General features: G+C 47.8%; 3 protein-coding genes and 1 long non-coding RNA gene across 7 annotated transcripts; 2 read left to right on the plus strand and 2 right to left on the minus strand.

The window, feature by feature from the left end:
* Positions 1-253: 253 nt before the first annotated feature.
* Positions 254-11,384, minus strand: syt14b (synaptotagmin XIVb). 3 transcript variants are annotated; one of them, XM_030344463.1, is made up of 9 exons: positions 11,231-11,382; positions 9,872-9,919; positions 6,390-6,536; positions 4,269-4,403; positions 3,440-3,702; positions 2,422-2,859; positions 1,884-2,064; positions 1,107-1,163; positions 254-656 (listed from the first exon to the last, which is right to left on the minus strand). In XM_030344463.1, the coding sequence occupies exons 1-9, from the start codon at positions 11,241-11,243 to the stop codon at positions 340-342; spliced, it is 1,599 nt and encodes a 532-aa protein (XP_030200323.1). In that variant the 5' UTR covers positions 11,244-11,382; the 3' UTR covers positions 254-339. The 3 variants fall into 3 exon arrangements, with proteins under 3 accessions (XP_030200323.1, XP_030200322.1, XP_030200324.1); XM_030344462.1 differs by having other exon boundaries at positions 4,269-4,406; XM_030344464.1 differs by lacking the exon at positions 1,107-1,163 and having other exon boundaries at positions 4,269-4,406; positions 11,231-11,384.
* On the minus strand, positions 4,941-6,378 carry LOC115533948 (cilia- and flagella-associated protein 251-like). Its single transcript, XM_030344468.1, has one exon. It carries the CDS (start codon positions 5,958-5,960, stop codon positions 5,082-5,084), a length of 879 nt encoding a protein of 292 aa, XP_030200328.1. The 5' UTR covers positions 5,961-6,378; the 3' UTR covers positions 4,941-5,081.
* On the plus strand, positions 10,689-12,623 carry LOC115533951 (uncharacterized). The gene is made up of 2 exons (XR_003974270.1): positions 10,689-11,151; positions 12,168-12,623. It is a non-coding gene; the product is annotated as an uncharacterized LOC115533951 (long non-coding RNA).
* Positions 12,624-13,864: 1,241 nt separating this feature from the next.
* Positions 13,865-17,566, plus strand: LOC115533947 (cytosolic 5'-nucleotidase 1A). 2 transcript variants are annotated; one of them, XR_003974268.1, is made up of 7 exons: positions 13,865-14,071; positions 14,163-14,330; positions 14,587-14,716; positions 15,158-15,280; positions 15,694-15,878; positions 16,326-16,866; positions 17,027-17,566. XR_003974268.1 is itself a non-coding variant. In XM_030344466.1 (6 exons), exons 1-6 carry the CDS (start codon positions 13,943-13,945, stop codon positions 16,686-16,688), a joined length of 1,098 nt encoding a protein of 365 aa, XP_030200326.1. In that variant the 5' UTR covers positions 13,865-13,942; the 3' UTR covers positions 16,689-17,566. The 2 variants fall into 2 exon arrangements, 1 of the variants encoding a protein (XP_030200326.1); XM_030344466.1 differs by having other exon boundaries at positions 16,326-17,566.
* The last annotated feature ends 5,297 nt before the right edge of the window (positions 17,567-22,863 follow it).

Here is a 22,863-nt window from a genome sequence, read left to right on the forward strand (position 1 = left end):
AGGTCTATGCCTCCCGTCGGTTCGCCCAGGTGGATGTCATTCCACGTCGGCGAGAAGCCCCCGGGCTGAGGCTTTACCACGTCCATCCAGAAAGCCCACCTGTCACTCCCAGCGCGGCCCGCTGAGTCCACATCGACAGTTCGTCTAAAGCAGCCTCCAGTAAACCCGGACAGACATGTCCGGACCTTGCACACAAACCTAACCCAGCACCGCCACCGACCTAACTTAACCTCCATCACCACCACCACCCACAACCCCCCCCTCACACTCACAACAACACACGTCCATCCCTGCGGACTCAAAGGTACTTCCAGCTCCACCCATGACCCCCCCCCCCCACTATGTGTCGGTGAGGACGTGCCAGTGGCAGACCTGCTGGCCCTCGGCCTCCTTCATCTGGCTCCAGTGGGCCTGCTGCTCCTCCCCGGTGCTGTTGAGGCCCAGGGACACCCAGCCCAGCTGCTCCCGCGGCCGCAGGCTGCTGCGCCGGCAGAACACCGACACCACCAGCGACACCTCCGACAGCTGGAACAGGGCCACCTGGAACACGAAGCTCTCCTTGTAGGTGGGGTTGGGCTGGCCGCGGCACACCCCAGTCTTGCACTTGGACATCTCCTTGCCCTTGGAGTCCAGCATGACCAGCTTGACGTAGGTGTCTGCGGCGTGGTGGTGGTGGTGGTGATGCAGGGGGAGAGGGAAGGAGCAGGGGGAGAGAGTACGATGAGAGGCTGACCTCTAGTGGGGAGGTTTAGGTACTGTGGGAGCTTGTACACATGGGGATGGGACTTGTGCAGACAGATCATGATAGGTTCGTATGAATGTTTATGATCATTTATACAGTAAATGTTCTCTTTACTTGGCCCTAAAGGGGCATAATTTGTGAGTTGACCTGGGTAAATATATACCTGCTAGAGTTAACATTTTATAGCGTGTGTAGAAACCAATACAAACATGATCAGATTGTATCGCCTCATTAACAATACAGACAAACGCATTTGGACAGAATCTGATGAAAGGAAGAAGTGGACAGAGGGTGTGAGAGATAGATAGAACTGTTCAAAGACAGTGGGAACAGAAACAGAACAAAGAGGCAGGTTCACACTCACCTCTCATGACATAGAGCTGCCCTCCTACGACGTGCTTTATACAACAAAACAGGCCGTCTGGGACCCACAGCACACACAGCACACACAGCACACACAGTGTAAAGAACAGGGAGGATCACAGAGAAGGGGTGGAAAGTTAGAAGGGAACGGGACCCACCATGGAGCGTAAATATGGGGACATTTAGGGGTACTACAGCCACACACACACACAACACACAAAGTCCTATATGTAAAGAATGTGTTGCACTTGTTCTGCCTTCAGCAGGGTTATCGCTCTCCTCATCATTTCTATATCTATAACGGCTGTGTCTTGTTCTGTCTTGTCCTGCTGCGTGTTGGTCTTGGTTGTCTCCACGTGAACGTTTGTATTGAATACCTTCATTTAAGTTATGCTTCTTTAAGTGGATTTTGGAGTCTTTCTTGTTGGCTCCTTGAGTTTTTTACCCGTCAGCCTCTACACAGTAATGTTTGTTACATGCCTTTTCCAGAGTTCTTTTTATGACTTTGCCTTTTGCCCTCTTCTGAGTTTTTCTTGTTAGTACGACCAGTAAAAGTACTTTTCTTCACTTTCATCTCTTTGCACTTTGGTCCCATTAGCACCCGCCTAGCAGCATTCCTTCAAAGAATGTATAAAGGTGTCCAAAGTGTACGGGCAGGTCATGGAAGGCTGCCTGTGTCAAAGCCGCTGGGGGGTGTGGGGCGGGGGGGTGGCGGGGGGGGGATTGACCAGAAACAGCTTTTCCACGACCCCGGTAAACCTTCCTGGCGCTCACTCACCTGTGGGCTTGTCGGAGACGGCGGTCTTAAAATGGCTGCCCTGGATGACCTCGGCCGACAGGCGGCCCGTGGACGCGTTGTAGATCAGCCCCAGCAGGATCTCGGGGGCGCAGGACTCCCCCGTGGAGCGGTAGGACAGCGCACCGGCGGAGCGCGAAACGCTCACCAGAGAGCCGCAGCCCTGCAGTGACGGAGGAACAGAGAGAAGAGACCAAAGGAGCGAGCGTCTGGTGTTGGTTAGTGCGGTACCCTGGGGTCCACGCAGGAGGACGGAGACAGATTTAGCACAGTCGTTCATCACACCTCGGGAAGAACGACTCAAGGTTCAAAATAACCACCGCAGTGTGAAGCCTGGGATATTATACAAAGGAAGGCGGAAGCTAAAGCCAAGCAAAAATACACACCTTAAAGAAAAATAGGACTCAATATGAAAATAGGACACATTATCTGCACTCCATTTTAGATAATGTTAGGATGTTCACCACGCCCGTCGACTTAACAGAATCTTTTTTCTGTTTATTTCTCCTTTCCTCCGTACCGTGAGTTCGGAGCCGGGCTCCAGCGTGACGGGCAGCGCCATCTTGCCCTGCAGGTTGAGCTTGGTCAGGTAGAACACCTTCTCGCCGAGCACGCGCTCCTTCTTCATGCGCTGCACGCTGTAGAGGCGGAAGCGCACGGCGTGGTCCACCAGCGCCTCGGCCGTCAGCCGGCTGAACTTGAAGGTCTCGGTGAACACGGGGCAGGGCCCCCGCTGCACGCCCGTCTTGGCCCGCTGCTTCTTGGTGGGCAGCAGCACCAGGTGCACCTGCCACGCCACGTTGCCCGCCTGCCGCGGCGGCGGGATGTCGGTGGCGGCCGTGACGGTGACGGCCAGCCACTGCTGGCCCGCGTCGTACTCGAAGGCCACGTCCAGCGTGCCGTACTTGGCCAGCGGCTCGGGCTCGTAGAGGGCGGGGAGCCGGGGCCCGGAGCCGTCCTGGAGGAGGGGGTCGGGGGGCGGGGGAGGGAGAGGAGGAAGAGAGAGTGGCACGGAGAGGGAGGGAGAGGGAGGGGGGGGAGAGAGGGGGAGGAGGAGGAGAGAGTGGGAGAGAGGAAGGGAGAGGGAGGGAGGGGGAGGTGGGGAGAGGGGGGAGGGAGGTGGGGAGAGAGAGGGAGGGAGGGAAAGAGGGAGAGAGAGAGAGAGAGAGATTGAGAGAGTGAAAGAGGAGGGGAAGGGAAGAGAGAGAGGGACGTGGGGAGGGAGTGAGAGGGGGAGAGGGAGAGATAGATGGATGGAGACCCAGGGAGGGAGGAGGGGGGGGGGGTAGGTTTCAAAGCGATGGAGTAGAGTAAAAGAGAGAGAGAAAGAGACGGGAAGAGGTCGAGAAAGCAGCACACAGAAAGATGAAGAGAGAGAGAGGGAGAGGGACCACCACTTAATGTTACACAACATTGAGCCCTGTGGTGAAATGTGACCACAGCAGTGGATCGTTTCACCATGACTCAACACGGCTCATCGCCTTGACATGGGGGGGGGGGGGGGGGGGGGGGGGGGTGGTGAGTGGTCTTGACCTCACCTCGGGGCCCAGCACGGCGGTGCTGTCGCTGGGCAAGTCCTCGTCATAGCCCTTGTTGAGGTAGCTCTCCGTGTCCTGGTCCACGCTGGCCTCGCTGGAGCAGCGCTCCGGGGACGAGCCCCTCCCCCCGCCACCCGTCCGACCGCCACGCCCCGAGCGTGTGCGTGAGCCCGAGTGGGAGAGGCGCTCCGGCGTGTTCTGGTACGGCGGCGGCTGGAGCTCGTTGAGCGGAGACTCGCGCTTGATCCTCTGGATGCGGTTGGCTGCGTTGCGGTTGGGTATGGGAGCACAGAGACAGTGGGGGGGATGATGGTGATATGAGGTCACAGGATATAGGCTACCATGAGCTACACTGTAGTCTCGGATCGAGGGGGTCCTACTAGGAGGTAGCAGAGCCTAGGAGGAAACCAGACGAACTGAAAGTCTGATTTCACAATGGGATTGTACATTCTGTGTTTCTATGGTGTCTTGTCTGCACAACGTTGAATTAACAATCCACCAAACACCTTTTCCAAGAACCATTGGAAAAAGACGATGCCAATTACCCGCCTCCAGCAACATCATTGATCCAACCGAATATGAAGCCAAAGAGACTCAAATGCCCCGCTCACGATGAATTGAGCTCGCCTGCCATCAGTCTTTCTATTATAAATCGAAAGACTGATTAGTGACACTAGCTTCTTTCAAGACGCTCCATTCCCTAGAATACTGAATCACTTCATTTTTTAATAGTTTCTTTTATTTCTATTTCCATGCACAGCCTTGCCAACAGCCCCCTTGATACCCCGTGATACGGCGGTCCACTAGTGATGGAGGGTGTTGCTCTCACCGTGACCACTCGAGGCCTCGCTGCTGTAACCCTCCTGGTCGGCCGACTGTTTGGGTTTGTTGTCCCAGGCCGACACCGGCTTCTGTGGGATCTGGGCCTCGGGATCCCGGTCCTCCTCGCTGTCTGACACGCCCCCTGCTGGACAGACATGGAGGTGAGCATTGTGTGTTTCAGATCCGATATGCCCGTTAGCATATCCAGAGAGGTGAGCAGAAAGGGAAGAGGCAGGTGAAGGGAAAAGGTACAACAACACTTGTTGCTGCTTGAACAGCTCGGTCAAAGGGACAGTATTCAGTCAAGTGGTGTGAAGATCAGGGCTCGGAAGGCAAAAGTATGCAGAAATCCGAGCTTCTTTTGAAACATCTGCGACTGAGCTACATTTGAAAGAAGATTGGTTTCAAGCTGTTCACTCGACACCAAAACCTTGATGCCAACGAGAAAGTTAGCTTTGCATTCATTACTGCTGTGCATAAATAATGCGTTACAAGCAACACAAAACAAAGATAGCGTTACAGATTCCATGAGGTGTTTGAAACTAAACAAAGAACGAACTCCTTCCGATAACGTATGCATATTCCGAAGTTCCCCTCCCCACCGTGTTCACGTGTGCAATGACGTCAGCCCTAAAGAAAACCGAGCCATGAAATGATACCCGATAAATTCCATGTGAGATACATTATTAACGCTGAGGTGATATATATGACAAGCTGTCAGGAACTGTCATGAATGCGGTATAAGGAGGACTGAAAGAAGGGAAAAAGAGGAAAGAGCGGCCCGGAGAAACCGGTCAGAGGAAGGCAGGCAGCACACGGCCTAACCTTTCCCCGCCTTCTTCTTCTTCTTCTTGATTTTCTTCTCTTTTTTCTTCTCTTTCTCCTCTTTCTCTTTCTTCTTGGGCTTCTCCGAGCTCTCCTTGGCCTTCTTCCTCAGAGACTTTTTCTTCTTCGTTGGCTGCTCCTCCTCCTCCCCCTCATCCTCCCCCTCCTCCCCGACCTGTCCTTGATTAGTCTTGTCTGGTTCCTCCTCCTCTCCCTCCTCCTCGCCCTCCCTTGCCTGTCGGGCCGTCTCAGGGGTCTCCTGGCTAGACTTGTCTGTTTTGTGTCCATCCTCCCCGGCCTTGCGGGGGGACCTGTGGGGTTCTTCCAGGGACTCTCCGTCCACCTCCTCCCCCTGGACCGCGCCCTGCATGGACTGGGACTCCGCCTCCTTCTCCTGCTGCTTCGCCCTCCGTTCCTTCCGCCTCTTCTCCTTCTCCTCCTGCAACGCCTGCTGCTCCGCCTTCTTCTTCTCCTCCTCCGCTATCTCCTCCTCCGTGCGCTTCACCCGCCAGCACCCGTCGCGCCACTCCCACTCCAGCTGGCTGTTGCTCCCGACGTTCTCGTCCCCTCCGCCGCCGGCGGAAGAGGAGGCGCCGGCGTCCGCCTGCTGGGCGCCCCAGGAGCTCCCGCGGTCGGCGTTGGCCCGCGCCTTGCGGGTCCCCGCCTCGCCTCCGCCCCCGTCCTCGCCGTCCTCCTCCTCGTCCTGCACCTTGCCGATGATGGTGCTGACCTGCTCCGTCAGCTGGTCGCTGACGTTGTAGGTGGCGTCGCTGACGGCGGTGGCCAGGTCGTCCACGCGGCTGCTCACCGAGTCCAGCAGGGAGGTGATGTTGACGGTGGGCAGGTTCTGCTGGAAGCTCTTGAAGAAGGCCATGGTGAAGATCCCCGCCCGCCCCCCGGCCTTGCCTTTGTGGTCGTCGTGGTTGTCGCCCGACAACGGGCTATAGCACACGCTAGTCGAGCATCACAGGTGCCCGACGGGCAGGTCGGCGTCACCGCGTGGCATCGCCATGCCTTACGTCGCTGTGTGCATGTTTGAAATTAAAACATAAAAAGCTTATAGGTTCATGCAAAACGTAAACTTATTAAAAACACATTTGAAACATTTTAGTGATTTACCGTAAATAATGCGATTGCTTTAGAGTGTATTTCAATTGCACGCACAAATCAAATAAAAAGGAAACAATAGTCATCCTGAAATCATAAGGTCCCACTTAGTCGAGCGTAGGCCCCTCCCTGTTTCTGAGTGGGCGTGGCCCTCAGTGCCACCACCAGTGGAGTGGAGAGGAGTGTGTGCGGGCACCTTGTTGGTCCCCTGTGGGGCTGTCCAGAACAGGGAGGCTGGAGGCACTCTGCGCTGACAGCTTGTTGCTGAGGTAGACGAAAAAGATCAGCATCAGCACCGCAAAGGCCACGAGGGAGGACAACGCGCCAAGCACCTCGGGAGAAACTGAGGAGGAGCAGAGAAAGAAAGAAAGAGAGAGAGAGAGAGGGAGAGGGGGAGAGAGATAGGTTCGAGATAATGTGGACGGACACACGTCAGCACAGAATAAAATTAGAAGAGAAGAGGGAATATTATACAATTGATAGCGCTGCTAATTTCTTTGACAACCCAAAGCGATCTCTCGGAAATAGGAGCTCCGTTATTACACTACAAAATTAATAAACTGGAAAATAAACTAAATACACTCCTCATTTCCAAGCACGATATTAAAACCACTATCAAGGGGTCCAAATGCAGCGCTCAAGTTTGCTCTCCTCAACACTTTGACCTACTTGCATACCATCCATAATTCTACATAATGCATGGCCGGTGCACTTTATTTGACTAGCGGTAATCCCATTTGTATAAAGAACGTCTCACAAATTAGACTTGCGGGAGCAAAGTTGGCTCCTTACGCAATCATGAGACAATCCAGTGGGTTTTTTCCACTTCAAAGAGGAAATGGGAACAATCTCCTGAAGTCTATGTAGGCCAAACTTCATGTGACTATGTGGCCCCAGAGTAGCTTGTGTGCTATTTTAACTGGAGCTCAACCGAGGCTGTTATCAATGCTGAAATGTTAGACAGAATAAAGAAAGTAAACACACTCACGCACGCATTGGTTCTACACTTTATGCATCACAAAGGGCAGCTCAGGCAACCTGCCAACCTATATCAGATATTATCAAACATCAAACTGATTGTCTCTCTAGAACAGCCACACGGGTAGAGGCGGTAAACCAAACACATATTTTGGCTGGACAGCCTGTTCTCGGCGCGACATCCCACGGAGACGCTCTAGGCTTGGCAGCAGGCAGCGTCTGGTGCAAAGCTGAAGCTTTCGGAGCACCAGCAGTGCAGGACCAAAGGGAACAACGGAGGGAGGCAAGGGGACAGTGTGCCCGATTTAAAACCTACCTTTCTCCCCTGCTCGGTTATTGGTCAACGAATCAGAAAGCTGAACAAGTTCCTATGTAGTCAATCCACATGAACCGAAGCCATCACATATTGGCACAGGACACCCCACCATCTCCGGTGAACAGAATAGACGACCAGAGTGATCCGAAACTATTCCCCGTAGCTCTTGTAACAGTGCAGTCACAGACTTCTGTCCAAACTGATAACGGACGGCTTTGTCACTCGCCCTCTCACCTCCCTCAAACTACACACACACACACACACCAACACAACCCCCATAACCGCCCACACCATATCCACCCACCTCCCATCAGATCACTGTGAATGACGGTTCATACAGGGCCTCGCTCTGGGCATGTCAACACGGCTGAATAATTCAGGCGTCAGAGGTAAGGTGATCTCTCTCCCGTGCCTGTCAACCAGCAGCAGGTGGGGGCAGGTACAGACAGCTCCCAGAGCTATTGACGCAGCCGGCACCACTCCATGTAGGAGGGGAGGGGGGGGAATAGTCTATGATTAAGCTCTGTAATCATTATCATCATCCACCTCTTCAGCATCAACAGCATCATCATCATCATCATCATCATCATCCACATCACACTGTAATTGTGATAAAGGGCTATAAAAATGCACTATGCATATTAAAGGACATACAAAGCCTTGTATAAATCTTGTCACAAACAAAAGCAAAGCATGTCATGTTGGTGGTTATTTCGAGACTCCCGTCTCACTCTGCACTCTTCTCCTTTCTATCCCGCTTGCTGGTCCTTTTTGTACGTGAACAGTGGACAGGAAGCACCCACATGAGTTAAAGCGAGTATATGTTTTTCTGCGTTTGTGCTTATTTGTGTGTGTGTGTGTGTGTGTGTGTGTGTGTGTGTGTGTGTGTGTATGTGTGTGTGTGAATATGCGTGTAGGAGGTACCCATGGAAACTGTGTTTCGTGTTCATCCATAATTTCAGGACATCATGACAAGAACCAGCAGATGTGTTTTTTTCTTTTGCATGTTTTTTTTCTTCAGTGCGGAGTGCGAAACCAACGCACAACTTGTGACTCAGCGTGGTGCCTGGAAACCCAACCTGGCTCCGTCTACAACTAGATGACAAACTTCAGTTTTCATCCTGAACGTGGGACTTCACACTGCCTCCAGAGAAATATTTCTGTCCTGTTGTACTCTTAACATTTCTCTTATTCTTTTGAAAAACGCTAATGAAATACCAGAGCGTACATTTCAGATCTTCCTCTTAGTGCAATTCCTCCTGAAAAAGAAAACCAAATACCTGCATGCCTTCATAATTCAGATAAAGGATAGAATTTCTGTTCAGATCATGGTTGTAGAACATCATGTGATATCATAATGTGCATGAATCTTAAAATAGGTATAATTAGTGTACGTTAGTCCTGAAGCTTAGCATGGGCTGGTCTTAAAGCTTCTTGGCTTTGGGGGTATTTAAGACAAATGCAATCTGGGAATGTTGCTTACCGGGACCTCTGCCTTGCGCGATACAAAGCCGACCCTAACCTCCCTTGCATAAATCATGACCTCACAGGAGCCTCCATCCCAGTGAAGTGTACCAAAACTTGATACGTCATGTATAATTCACACGCACTGCTGGCAGACGGACACTTTTCCATAGTATTTTTCACTGGGTGTGGCAGGTCCTCTGAATGGACATAGAATTTGGGAACTTTTTTGTGGCTATTTATTGATACATCGATTTTTTTTCAACCAGCATGCAAAAGTCCCCCCCCCCCCCCCCCCCCCTAGCATGCAGAATCAGAAATGGAAATTACATCCATACACATATAAATGAGCAAACACATAACGGACCCTTTTCACAGAGATGTCACGGTAGGACAAACACAAGTGTCGCTTATAACACCTTTAACGATAACCAACGGGTAACGGTAGTGTCATAGATAGATGCCGCGTAGCTCTAGGTAGGCATTCAGTACTTACTATGTAATTAGTATCAAATTATTGTCCTCCATGTAGGTGATTCATGCCATGTAGGCCTAAGACTAACGATCATACACACAGGATTCAGCAGCAATAATAGCTTATCTATCAAGATAAGAAGTAGACGAAACTTTTAGACTAATGTAAATGTTAGAGTGAGTTTTATCCAGGAACACAGCAGCCACCCGGTTGAATTGTCTTTGTTTACACGCCAGTTTTGGCCTCTCCACTCATCTTCACTAGTATAGTCCACTACCCATTGCCCAGATACGTAAAAGGAGCCCACCGATAATTAGCGTTATGAGTGACACCTGTGTTATTCCTATACAACACCGCAGTGAAAAGGGTCTAGTCCACACATACTTACCGACAAGACATAACAAACAAACAAATACACAAACACAATCACACATACTGCATTTACCTCTTCTAGCACAGATGAGCTCATGGACACCACAGTTCCTCCCCCCTCCTAGGAGAATCCACACATGTGCACACACACACACAGACACACACACACACACACACACACACATGAATTCACACACACATCGAGACACACAAACATGCACACATAAACAGATAGCATTGTCAGTGTGTCAGAATTGACAATCTTGTTCACTGACCATATGGGTTGCCTGCAGGTTAAGGGGGAAACACACATGCTCTCCAATTGAAGTGGAACTAATTGGAAAGGAGCAACTGAGCAAGCGTGTTAATCAGATTAATTTTTTTAACAACCACGTTGTAATAGTGTTATGCAATGAGACAGCAGTTTGTGTGTGTGTGTGTGTGTGTGTGTGTGTGTGTGTGTGTGTGTGTGTGTGTGTGTGTGTGTGTGTGTGTGTGTGTGTGTGTGTGTGTGTGTGTGTGTGTGTGTGTGTGTGTGTGTGTGTTTGTGTGTGTTTGTGTCTGCCACATGTAAATGGCTCATTCATCATTACAGCACTACAAATATAAACTTTCTGGATCATAGGCTGCTCGAGCTCGGATATTGCTTGGAGAAAAGATAGCTCACATTAGAGAACATTCAGACAACTTCAGAAGAGTTCAGAAACACTGTGGATGCTAGCAGGGATACAAATAGACATGTCTGTCACTGTTAAATTCGTTCTGGAACACGCTGGCGCCCGTTAATATGGCTCTACTGACGTCCATTTATGAAATTGTTTCCGGTATATGTCAACAGCTATGACGGAGTCTCTGACGGTGTAACAACAAACAACGTGAGGATGCACGTGATACACCTATGTGTAGACTAATATCTTCTCTCGGAACGATCAAAATAAAACATGTTAGGATACTGCAAAGCATGTACCAGAAGGTCCCTGTGTGCGTTAAGACGACGTGGAATGGTAGCCTACAAGAAAATCTTTAAACCCTCAAGAGCTGAAATTCCCCTGAATCTCGTATTAGCTCGGCTGCCAACATAGGATACCCTATTGTGTTTAGGGGAAGATAAAATGCAATGGTGCATGCGGTTCCATGACGCCTGCCATCAACGCATAGCACTATATCGCTTCGTCGGTCGCTGTCCGATTCAGCACCGCTTCCCGCGCCCGAGCCGCGCGCATGCCGTAAAGGCTACCATAACATTCCAGTATCAGGACGGTCCTACTTTAGCATCGTGCGCTATAAGCATGCTCCGAGAGCCTCGAGATTCACCGTATTTCACCTCATCTAAAACAGCGTTCGCTAAACAAGGTATGTGAAATACAAAGCATTAACACTGTCCCAAGCAAGTTACACAAGTCCCGCAGAACACCTGTGACGATGTACTTACCATCAATCGCCATGATGTTCTGATCTGGACTCTACCAACGCGCGGGGGTGATAGAGAGAGGTCATTCGTGTGCCATTGGAAGGGATGGAGATAAAAATAACTGGTCTCGGAAACGTTGCTTGTGTGTGTGTGTGTGTGTGTGTGTGTGTGTGTGTGTGTGTGTGTGTGTGTGTGTGTGTGTGTGTGTGTGTGTGTGTGTGTGTGTGTGTGTGTGTGTGTGTGTGTGCGTGCGTGCGAGTGTGCGTGCGTGCGTGTGCGTGTGTGTGTGTGTGTGCGTGTGTGTCCCCATACAAAATGGACAGTTTATTTTCCTGGCTCTTTGACAAAATCGTATTGTATACTTGAAATGTGTAGCCTATAGAAAATATACAACAAATTAATTATATATTTAAAAAAAAATGAATATTCATTATGAATATTGAGATATTCATTTTTCTGCTAAATTTGACAAAAAACCAACATCACTTGTGACTGTTTAACCTTTTGGTATGTCCCCTTCTTGTGTAGACTATAACCCTAACCCTAAACATAAGCTTTTTGCATCAACAACAAAAATCGTAAAAATATCAGGCAAAAACAATAAGAAATCAACTTGGTTCGCAATGGACTATTTAATGTATCCTTATGATTATACTTTTCAACAGAGCAAACATCGAACGTCTATGACTTAAACGAAGAACGCCATCTAGTGTCCGGTTATTATTTGTTTTACGTCATACTTGGTGGACACGTAGGCCTGGCCCTATATGCTTGCTTTTATGAAAATAGGAAATTCATAATTTGTATAAATAAACGTACGCTGTTAAACATGCACCAGCATGTGTTTACCGGCCCTCTGCGTTTATAGCAGCTGTTTTATCATGCATTCCGTTGTCGATATATCGCCCTCTCAAAGACCTTGAACAGGTAACGTTATTATTGGTATTGTGCTCTCCAGGTCAGCCTTGGCTCCCTCCCATCTGGGAGCGCAGAGAAGATCACCATGGTGATCCAGGAGACCCAGCGTCTCTTCTGCTCCTCCTTCCCCTGGGTCACGGTGACAGAGGACAGACAGCAGGCCATCTGCCTTCTGCTGCCCATCACTCCTTACCAGATCTCCACTCTGTCTCCATGTTTGAATAGGATTGATAAGTAAACTAGTAATGTGCTTTGATCTGAAACCCCAGCTTGTAACCCTACTTTGTTACAATTTATAATGATTTCTTTAATAAAGCTGTATATATATATATATATAAATATATATATACAGGTTTGGCACAAAACACCCGTTTATCTAAAAGGGGGCGGATTATATACGATGACTTAACATTGGAGCACCCTATGGGAGCGCCATGGAGGCATTTAATAAACAAGCAAGGTGGCTGCCGCTGTCCCAGGCATGGACATAAAGGTCCCAGGTTGTGTTGCTCTTAATTGGTTCTGGTCTATCCAATTGTGTCAAGAGGCCTTCTCGTCTGCGCCCCTTGCAAATCGTAAAAAATGAACTGAGAGGTTCCAGATTAATCCGCATTTGCGGATTGGTCTGGCGATGACAGGCTACAAATACAAGAGAATACTGCATGCATCCCTTGAATTTAATAAATGTACATATAACACTGTCGGAGTGTGTGTGGATGATGGCTGGTTTAAGCAGGCAGTTGGCAGTCTGATTGGATCCTTGGGCTGGGTGAGGCTGCACACCTGTTGTAGATTGATGAGTAATCAGTGTGTACAGGTTCAACCAACCATCTCCACACACTCTCAGGAGAATTCCTCGATGGCAGTGGAGCACCCTTGCCATGTTCATTATCATCCTTTGCAACAAACCGGATTTAACACCACCACCCTGAGTCCTTTATTTTGGAGGAGCCTAGAAAAGTCACATCGGTGGACTGTGGCAGCCACGTGGTGTGTAGTAATGGACTCTGCTACACATAATGTGCAGATAAAACAATACAAATTGAGTTAGGTGGGATAGGTCAGTTCATTTCACCAGTATATACAGTACATCCTGAAGCCCATGTGAAATGAAGCCCATCCTCAGACTCCATGAGGATGGAGTCTGCTACAGCAGAGTCAGACGGCTGGCCAGTAGCAGCTCCTAGCCTCACTCTCCAGGTCGGTCCTCAGTATTACTACTGATTACTATCAGTAGTAGTAGTAGTTTAACAAATGGCCACAAGGCCCAGGTTCGTAAGTTGGATAAAACATCCCTTTGGGAAGTAATTAATTTCTCACTCCTCTCAAAAAAAGATTCCCTATTTCTTCTCCTTCTCTCCTTTCCCGCCTCAACATGTCAACAACACATTTTTCTCACAAATGTTACTTATGAGCAAAGCATAAACTTAGCATTAAAAGTATGAGATAATAATAAGATAAAAAAGATAATAAATAAAATACAGTAAAAGTAAACACAAATAGGAATGAACATGTGACATTTTGAAATCACATATACTTTGGTAAGGTTAAGGCCGGGGCGGATGAACGTGACAAAACGTTTATTTTCACCCCTATCTTGGCTACATATAGGATATTGTCAATTCGGACTGCATTTAGAAGAAATTCTATTTTATTTGCCCGCAATCACTTAGCCAATCAGAGGCGGGGTAGGGCGGGCCATGCGTACGCTATGCAAGAAAATAATCAGGCCTAAGAAAACACGCCCACAAAGACATTTCCGGTAAGTTTCTTCAAACTTTTGCAACTGTGGTTGTTACAGAGGTAATAACAAGAATGTGCCAAATACGACCAAATCCTATGGATCTAACGAAATGCGGACTGGGGATGGAGGAAGAGGATGAAACGGACTGGAAGGCCGCTAAAGCCTGCTTTGACAACTTAAAATCAAAAACACCGAGACCTGTAAGTATTTCAGTGAAAATGCAGTGAGAGAAATCAATACTGTTTACTTTTCATTTACATGGAAATCTGCCTCTCTTCAATGCCCACACAGCCCAAACCCAAACATGCTGTGACTATAGCCGTCTCCTCCCGCACATTATTCGACATGGTTTCTGAGAGAAAGCTCTATGAGGAAGAGGGGATCGAAAAGTACGTGGCCCATCAGATAGAGCACGAGAGCGATCCCCTCGCACCGGGCGCTGCCTTCCCCTTCGTCAAGGTAATCCTGCTTTGCGCTCATTCTGAACTATAGAAAGCTATTCCTTCTCGCAGAATTAACGACTATGATAGAATAAACGAAATTAACTTTATTTAGATTAAACAAAGTGATGCTTGATTGTTTATGACTGTTAATATAGTATGTTTCTGATTGCATGTTTAAGTGGCAAAGTAAAGATGTGTTGCGCAAACTGGGAAGTCGACATGAAAAGCCGATCCCTGTTGGATTTCCTGAATGTCTGCATGTTTCATCTCAGGCGGTTATGAACGTGAACTCACGGTTGAGGGAGCTTTACCCCGACAGCGAAGAGCTCTTCGACGTTGTGCTGATGACCAACAACCACGCTCAAGTTGGAGTCCGCCTCATAAACAGCATTAATCACCATGGTATAAAGTAATGGTAGTATTGAACACATCTTACTAAGTAGTCGTAGGTAAAAAGAAATGGTGCAGAGTAAGTTCTGGTTATACCAAAGAATGTAATGCTTTACTTGCTACACATTTATCATAATGTATTTATTCTATTGATTTCCCAACCACTATTAATGATACGAAGTGAGGTTGAATTGAATTGAAAATATTTTTATTTAAGTGAAGAAAAATAAAGAAATAAGCAATAAATCAAATAAAATGATTAAACAAGTGGACAGTTAGAATTAAGTAATAGTTACAAACAATGAAAACCACAATTAAAAACAAACTGTTTAACAGTTGCTTTACCTGTTCGAAAAGCATTATATTGCAATGCTTCCTCATTCAAATGTGTGGCGTATAATATTTGCATAGCCTAGTTCCGAAAGCATTGTTCAGAACATCTGTTTGTGTCAGGATTGCACATCGAGAGGTTCTGCATGACTGGAGGCCAGAGTCCCATTGGTTACCTGAAGGCCTACATGACAAATATCTACCTCTCCAAGGACGCTGAGAAAGTCACGGAAGCCATTCAAGAGGGTAGGTGACACTGGGTGTGCACATGGTTGAACCTGTCTGTGCAGGACACTGCGAACAAACAAGCAAATGAGCCCTGCGACGTGACAAACCTTGTGATTGCACATGCTGAAACCAACGGCAGATTGCAAAACAGTAAGGGAGCCAAAGCAGCAACATACGTCTGGCGTGCGGCGGAGTCTTGCCGATAAAGCGGACGATGATGATAATAATTATACTAATTCATTCGATTTATATAGCTATTATCAATGCGTGCAAACGGCTTTGACATGGTGGGTGTGGGGTCCTCTCCCGTTCGCCGTGTGCAGCAGCCATCAGGGTGATGCACGGCAGCCCCCTATGCTCAGGAACGCCCCACACAGTGAAGAGGGGTGGCATGTTGAGCATTGAGAGCCCTCTCCTCGCCCTTCTCCCAGGCATCGCCGCCGCCACGATGTTCACCCAGGCGTCCCAGAACGAGCTCAGCGACACCCAGCTGAGGGTGGCCTTCGACGGCGATGCGGTCCTGTTCTCGGACGAGTCGGAGATCATCGTGAAAAAGGGCGGTTTGGACGTCTTCTTCGAGCATGAGAAGAAGTTTGAGAACACGCCTCTCGCACAGGTATTTCAAACACTTTTTTCATACAACAAGATACTTTCTTGGATGTATTGTGAAAGGAAATGTGAATCTGTCAGTGTCTAGATTAGTATCATGTGGTTTTATGTTTGAACAGAAATTTAATCCAAATCATTTCGATAGTTGTTTTTGTAATTGGTCCATCATAGGATGACCAATTACTGACTTGTTTTAGATGTGTGCTTATACATACCACTTCAAATGCCAGGAGGCACTGCACAAAGCTCTTCCTTTGTGGAATAATAAACCATGTTTCTTCATGTTGCACATGATGAAACAAACTCTGTAGTGAAAGATATTCTTTTAAGAAGGATTCTTGGATTACTGAAATGAGTAATTGTATTTGTTTTCCCTTCTATCTCTCCCTCTCTGTCTCTGTCTCTCTATCTGTCTGTTTATATGTTTGCAGTGTTTAACTTGTTTGTCTTCCAGGGGCCACTGAAGTGTTTCCTGGAGGCCCTTGGCAAGCTGCAGAGAAAGTTCTACGCCAAGAACGAGCGTCTGAACTGTCCCATCCGCACATACCTGGTGACGGCCCGCAGTGCCGCCAGCTCTGGGGCCCGCGTGCTGAAGACCCTGAGGTCCTGGGGGCTGGAGATCGACGAGGCTCTCTTCCTGGCCGGGGCCCCCAAAGGGCCCTTGCTGCAGAAGATCAAGCCACATATCTACTTCGACGACCAGATGTTCCACATCGAGGGGGCCAAGGAGATGGGCACCATCTCGGCCCACGTGCCCTACGGGATCGGACAGAAGTACAATAAGGGCAAGCTCATTGAGGTGCCCGCTAAAGAGTAGGGGTGTGAGGGCAAGGGGGCGGGCTCACTGCACTTTCTTAGCACTGCCACGGCTTTCTTTCTTACATTTTGTCTTTTCAATTAAATGTACGACATTCATTATTTTACATTTAACAGTCTGATACTGTTCCAGTCCGGGACAGTATACACGCACACGCCTCGCAGACAACACAAGTTTAACACTTGTTGAAACTTGTTTTATAACATTCTTTAACGCACAGAACTAACTAAATCGAGCTGTATGTTCTTTTCCTTATTGCTTGTTTACATACATTTTGTTGCAGGGTTTATATATCTTTGTGTGTGTGTGTGTGTGTGTGTGTGTGTGTGTGTGTGTGTGTTTGTGTTTGTGCTCTATTTTTCAAAGGGAACTTTTATCACGGGTAGAACATTTATTTACGTTAAGGATTAATGCTGCATTTGGAATGTTACTGTTATGATGCAAAAATAATGCACACATATTTTCTATACATCATATTGACATTTACTGTACTCGTAGAGTGTTCTGTATTCCTATTTTAACTGTTTTGTTCTCAATACAAGTATGTTTTAATAGTCAGTCATTGCGAATAGTAATATATAGAAAGAATATTGAAGCCATTACCAGCTATCACTCCATTTTTCAAGTTACACACTAAGATTGCAATTGGAAGGCACTTCTGTGCGTGTTTTCTGCCCTTAGGCAGATTATGTATGCCTGCAACACTGATATCATTAGTTCTACCAGTTCTTACCTTACCTATTTTGTATATGATCATGGCAATTTGTTTTACCTTTTAAATCTTTAACCTTTTAAAATAAATGTTTCACTTTTTAAACTTTCAAAGGTTTTCGCTGTGCATCACGTTTACGGTCAATAAAGGTTTGGAGAAAACTTGATTGACTGCAGTTCTTCATTCTTCCCTCCTATCCTCCTATCCTCCATCCACTCTATGCTTCACTTAGCTTTTCAGTCCAGGAGATGGCGCCACGAAACAGCCATAGGTCTATTTATTATGGCGACCTAAACGAGTTTTGCTCAAAATAGCTTCTCCGCGTAAAAAGTCTGCAGTAACGTTTACAATTTTGACAGACCATGTCCTTTCTCTTAACTTCTAGTGGGATGATTGGGGTTGGTGCTCTTGTTTTCTGTGTTCTGTGGTGCATGTGCACATGCTGAAACTAGTCGCAGGAGGGCACTTGTGAATTAGACACGCGAGGCGGCAGCGTTCAGTCAGGCAGCCGAGTGTCAGCGTTCATCCTGTGAGCTCGGGCCGACTGACTGTTGCCATGGCTACTCAGTGCTGCTGACACCTCAAGAAGTGTGTAGGTTTGTTTCTAATATCATTAATAACGGTGGATTAGGTGCACAGGTAGTGGCATGCTGCTCATCCCAGAGTTACTATAAATAAACATGGGTAACTGTGTTGTCCGTGAGAAACGATGCCAGGGTAGGAACCCATCTACGCTTGCGTATTCATCTTTTTGACAAGCAATTTGCTCTATATCTCTTGACATAAACATGTAGATGGATGTTATTTATTTGGACTAACATTGTTTTTATTCTTGCACTGACCTCCCTAATATGCAGTAGCCGTACTTTTATATGAAATAAGCATTCTTTATCATTTAGGTTGTAATTAAATTGCAATGTACAGAATGTAAAATGTTAATTCCATAAATATAACATGAAGGCATGCATACATCTTTGGAGCATATTTCCTCTGACCGACATGAGATAGGCTACATCTTAATATATGCATTATTTTGTCGCTGGAAGACACATTGGTATGAATTATTTATGTTGTGTACATTCTCTGGAAGCCTTGTCAAAATAAATAACTTCAACTATGTGAATGTCTGTGTGGCATTATATATTCAATGTAGTTGAAGTAGTTAAAATGTTACGCAGTGAGTCTTAAACCTCAATGTTTTACGTTAAATTTGTCATAACATGTAAATATTATACATTTTGTCTAAATCATGGTTAAGTGAGCCTATACTGCCTGGCACTGGGTTTCTGGGAGTAACCTATATGGTCTCGGTAAGCTGTTTATCTGCAGTCGTCCATGATTAATTGGTCTGAACTTTTTCCTTATGTAGGGTACACAGCCTCAGGAAGGAGATGTCGTTAACATACACGGTATATAGGCTAATCCTTCCTGTGTATGTGCGTTTGCTTGTGCGCGTGCGCCAAGGAATTCCCTGGAGACCCAACTCTGCCTGATTGGAATCGTAAAGTCTTCACTTTACCCGGGTCCTAATTTGACATAGTGATTCCGGGTAAGAAGGCCATCTGGTCTGTAACTATTGATTATGAACGAGATGTATTAAAGTCTGCCAGGGTGGTACACAAACACACACACACACACACACACACACACACACACACACACACACACACACACACACACACACACACACACACACACACACACACACACACACACACACACAAACACACACAATCTGCCCACAGTAATTGATGGCCGCAGTAGAGATCTCAAACCCGTGCAGATAATGTGCATATTACTGCAATTTGCCGGCGTTCTCCAAGCAGACCCAAACACAACATTATAAAGGGAAGCACAGGCTGGTGCCATCTCGGATGGAACAGCGTCCATGTCTTCACTCAGTGATACAACTTGACAGGACATCCTAAACATCCTGAGAGGGGTGAAAAATTGCTTCTCGTAAAGATTTTTGATTGATCTCCATAATGTGTGTGTGAGTGTGTGTGTGTGTGTGTGTGTGTGTGTGTGTGTGTGTGTGTGTGTGTGTGTGTGTGTGTGTGTGTGTGTGTGTGTGTGTGTGTGTTGGGGGGCGGGGGTGGGGGTGATGTTCGAAGGGGGTTAAATCCCCCAGCACTTAGTCACCGTCACTTAATCTTCCTAACATAATATTTTGTGGGAGTGCTGAGGCGGGAGAGAAATATAGTGTTTTTGTTAAGTCCGACGTTAGCGTCTTTTTTCATCCTCGGACAGCAATAGATAAATTATGAGGGAATTGGCTAACCGTCATTTGTTTTGCAGGGGGCCTTTGGAGCGGTATTGAACCAATCACGTTGTTCAATGGCTCACATCGGATCGGATCACCTGAAAGTATTTTTTTTTGTCCACAGAAATCATAGAAAGAGAGGGGGCTGGTCAGCTCCGACCTTCTGTCCACTAGGGGCCTCAACACAGTCAGCCACGGACCCAGGGCAGAAAAGAAACCTAGCACTCAAACACTGAACAAACCCTGCCAATTACCCACACCTCTTCGCTGGGCTGCAGAAATCCATTCAGCACCATTACCTCCGGATGGTCTCAGCACGGCCAGCGCTTTCTCCCATCTATCTCTTCTTCTCCAGAGATGAAGATAGAGATTATTAAAGACATTCATCATGACTGGAGAAGGAGAAGGAGAAAGAGGTGGGAATATCTGAAAATGGCAATGCCCAAGAAAGTTGTTGATACGAAATATGCAGGGGGTGATAACAAGAAATGGGGTGAATGTGTTACTTAAGAGGGAAAGTCATGGCGGGTGGGGTGTGGGGGTTGGGGGTATATTGGAGCTGTAAGGTAACGTCCACATCTGGTGGCGTCCTGAAGGGGTTTAGCAGGTGCACGCGCAGCAGCGCCATTCTACCGTATCGACACCTTACATCGTCTAATGACAACCCAGGAGACCAGAGCAGTCTGGTTCGTGATTGCGTCGGCCGCCGTTGCTCATGGTTCTAGCCTCATTTCCCACGAAAAAATAGGTTTTACAAGCTCAACTGTGAGCCTTACAGGAAGAAGGATCTCCCTCAGGATGGATTCCGGCATCATACAGCTCATATCACCCAAACCCACTGTAACCCAATATTACAGACAGGGCGGATTTTGTTGTCTCCCATGTGAAGTCAAATCTACTGAATACGAAAAAAGGGCCTACACTACTAATAACAGTCATCGCTTACAAAGGATCCTGTTTGCAAGCCACACTAACCACTTGTGAACTCCCCCCCCCCCCCTCTGCCCTGCAAAGAGTGGCAGCGGGGCTGTCAATAGCGTTGTGTAAAGTTGTTGAATATCAATGGATATTACAGTGATGCCCTTATAACCGTACTCTTTATGATGAGAGCTCTGCTGGTATTGTAGGAAGCAAAAATAAGGGGAGATTAGAATTGCCTGTGATTATACTGTGGCATCGCCATATGTGACAATTGTGGTTTTTAATTGTTATCAAAAAATAATAATCCCACCGAAGGGAATCATAGCCCCCTTTCAAAAGCGTCCTTTATAATAATATAGCAGCTAGAGATGATGTCAAGATAGTGCATTCAGATTGTTATAAGAGACATTGTTTAAATTTAGCCTTGCTCTATGTTTAGACTTCAAACTGTCAGGAACTGGGTCGTTGCATCATGGTTTTGCAAACACACTGAGCATCCTATAATAATGCATTTTTTATGGAACTCACTAGTGTCTGTGTACTTTGCACATATTGCCTAGCAACCCTGGCGATGTCCCTTCTACAATGGAATGCGTCCATGATAACTAGTTTCTAATGGAAAGCACACATCAGAAACTCTAGTTTATAGTAACCTGTGGATTCTACTGGCACTGTACGGCATAGTAAACATCCTTCTGAGTGTTCTGCAGCCAGAAAGCAATTAAAATAATGTATCATCCACCTCCCTTCTTTAATTTTCATCCATTTCAGTATGTAATGGTATCGGTTACTGCAGTAAGTGCACCTGCAATTGCAGACGCCAGTAGTTGCGATCAGATCCCTGTAATCTCATTACATGTAATCCGTTACTTAGCAACCCTGTCCATTAGTCTGTGTGTGTGTCTCTGTTCTGCAACACATCCCATTATTTCCTCTCCTGTCAGCTGCTATCTAGGATCAATTCTCTGCTCGAGTCAGTGACCTGGAAAGAGCTCAAAAAGATCATTGCTCAACTATCAATAGATTGTCTAATTGAGAACAGCACCCTTGGTGTGAGTCCTAACCCGACCACCAAAGGTACTCGCACTCAGAATATATTAATGAGTTCTCTGTGGCTCTCATTAGACTCCAACTTGAAACTTCTGCAAAATTTTCAGTCTGAGAACCTCAGGCGTGTGTGGTCTTATTCAGCTCTGGAATACACGCAGTCTTGGCATTTTTTTCACAGGGAGACACAGTGTGGCAGGTCGTAGGCAGCCATTCAGTCCTCTGTGACAATTTGGTCAGATGCACCAAACAAAGGACCTTAGCACAAGCAGCCCTTGAATAAAATATTTTGTCGTGTTGTGTCGTTGTGCGGCTTGGCATGTGGGGTGTTGGCGGGGGTGTGAGCGAGGGCATCCTGGCAATGGAGGGTGCCTTGTGTTTGGCCTAGATGGGAATGTACTAGACAGTGTCTGGGCCCTCCTGACCTAATGGGATGGAATTGGGGTGGAACCCTGTGTAATTGGTGCAACCCACCGGAGCGTGGATCAATTGATGCGTGTGTTGCATTGACAATTAAAGGGAGTTGCGCCAGAGAGAGGGATGCTTCACACTCACACCCATGGATGGAACTAGCAGCTACTCAACCAGCAGCCTTGTCCACCAGGGAGATGAGGCCGGCCTGGCCCAGCCGCTCCCCAGGGCCTGGGCCCTGCCCTCAGCCCGCTGTCTTCCCGTCTTCAGTGGCGACCAGGTTTGGCTGGAGGAGCTTATGGGGTCCCTGTCTCACGGGCTCCCTCCCAGCCCCAGCCAGAGTGCCTGCAGCAGCAGTATCAGTCTAGGGCCCAGCGTTATGGGCAGCGAGGGCTCGGACAGCGTGGACAGCTGGAGCTCCGGGACCGCCGGCCTCCCGCACAGCTCCGTCCAGAGGCAGAGTCAGCAGGCTTTCCAGGCCCGCCTCACCGGAGGGGCTGGAGGGAGGGACGAGCGAGGAGCCGCCCGGTCCCTCGATAGAACACTCCGACGCGGGGGTGGAGGACTCCATGACGAGGGGACGGACGAGGCCGGCGTGCATCAGGGGAGGGGCTGTACCGAGGGTCAGCCGAGAGCTTGTAGCACGAGGCCCCCGCGCTGGACGCAACTGGAGCAGAAGATCGGCGCTAAACTCAAGTTCTCACGCTTCCTGGACGAGGTGACGTGTAGCGTGTTCGAACCGAACAGCCTGCAGGCGTTTGGTCAACCCGTCAGCCTCTTGTCGAAGAGGGAGAGTGGCCTCCGACCTCGACTGATCTCAA

This window comes from Gadus morhua, chromosome 21, assembly GCF_902167405.1.
Source record: "Gadus morhua chromosome 21, gadMor3.0, whole genome shotgun sequence".
Classification (NCBI taxonomy): domain Eukaryota; kingdom Metazoa; phylum Chordata; class Actinopteri; order Gadiformes; family Gadidae; genus Gadus; species Gadus morhua.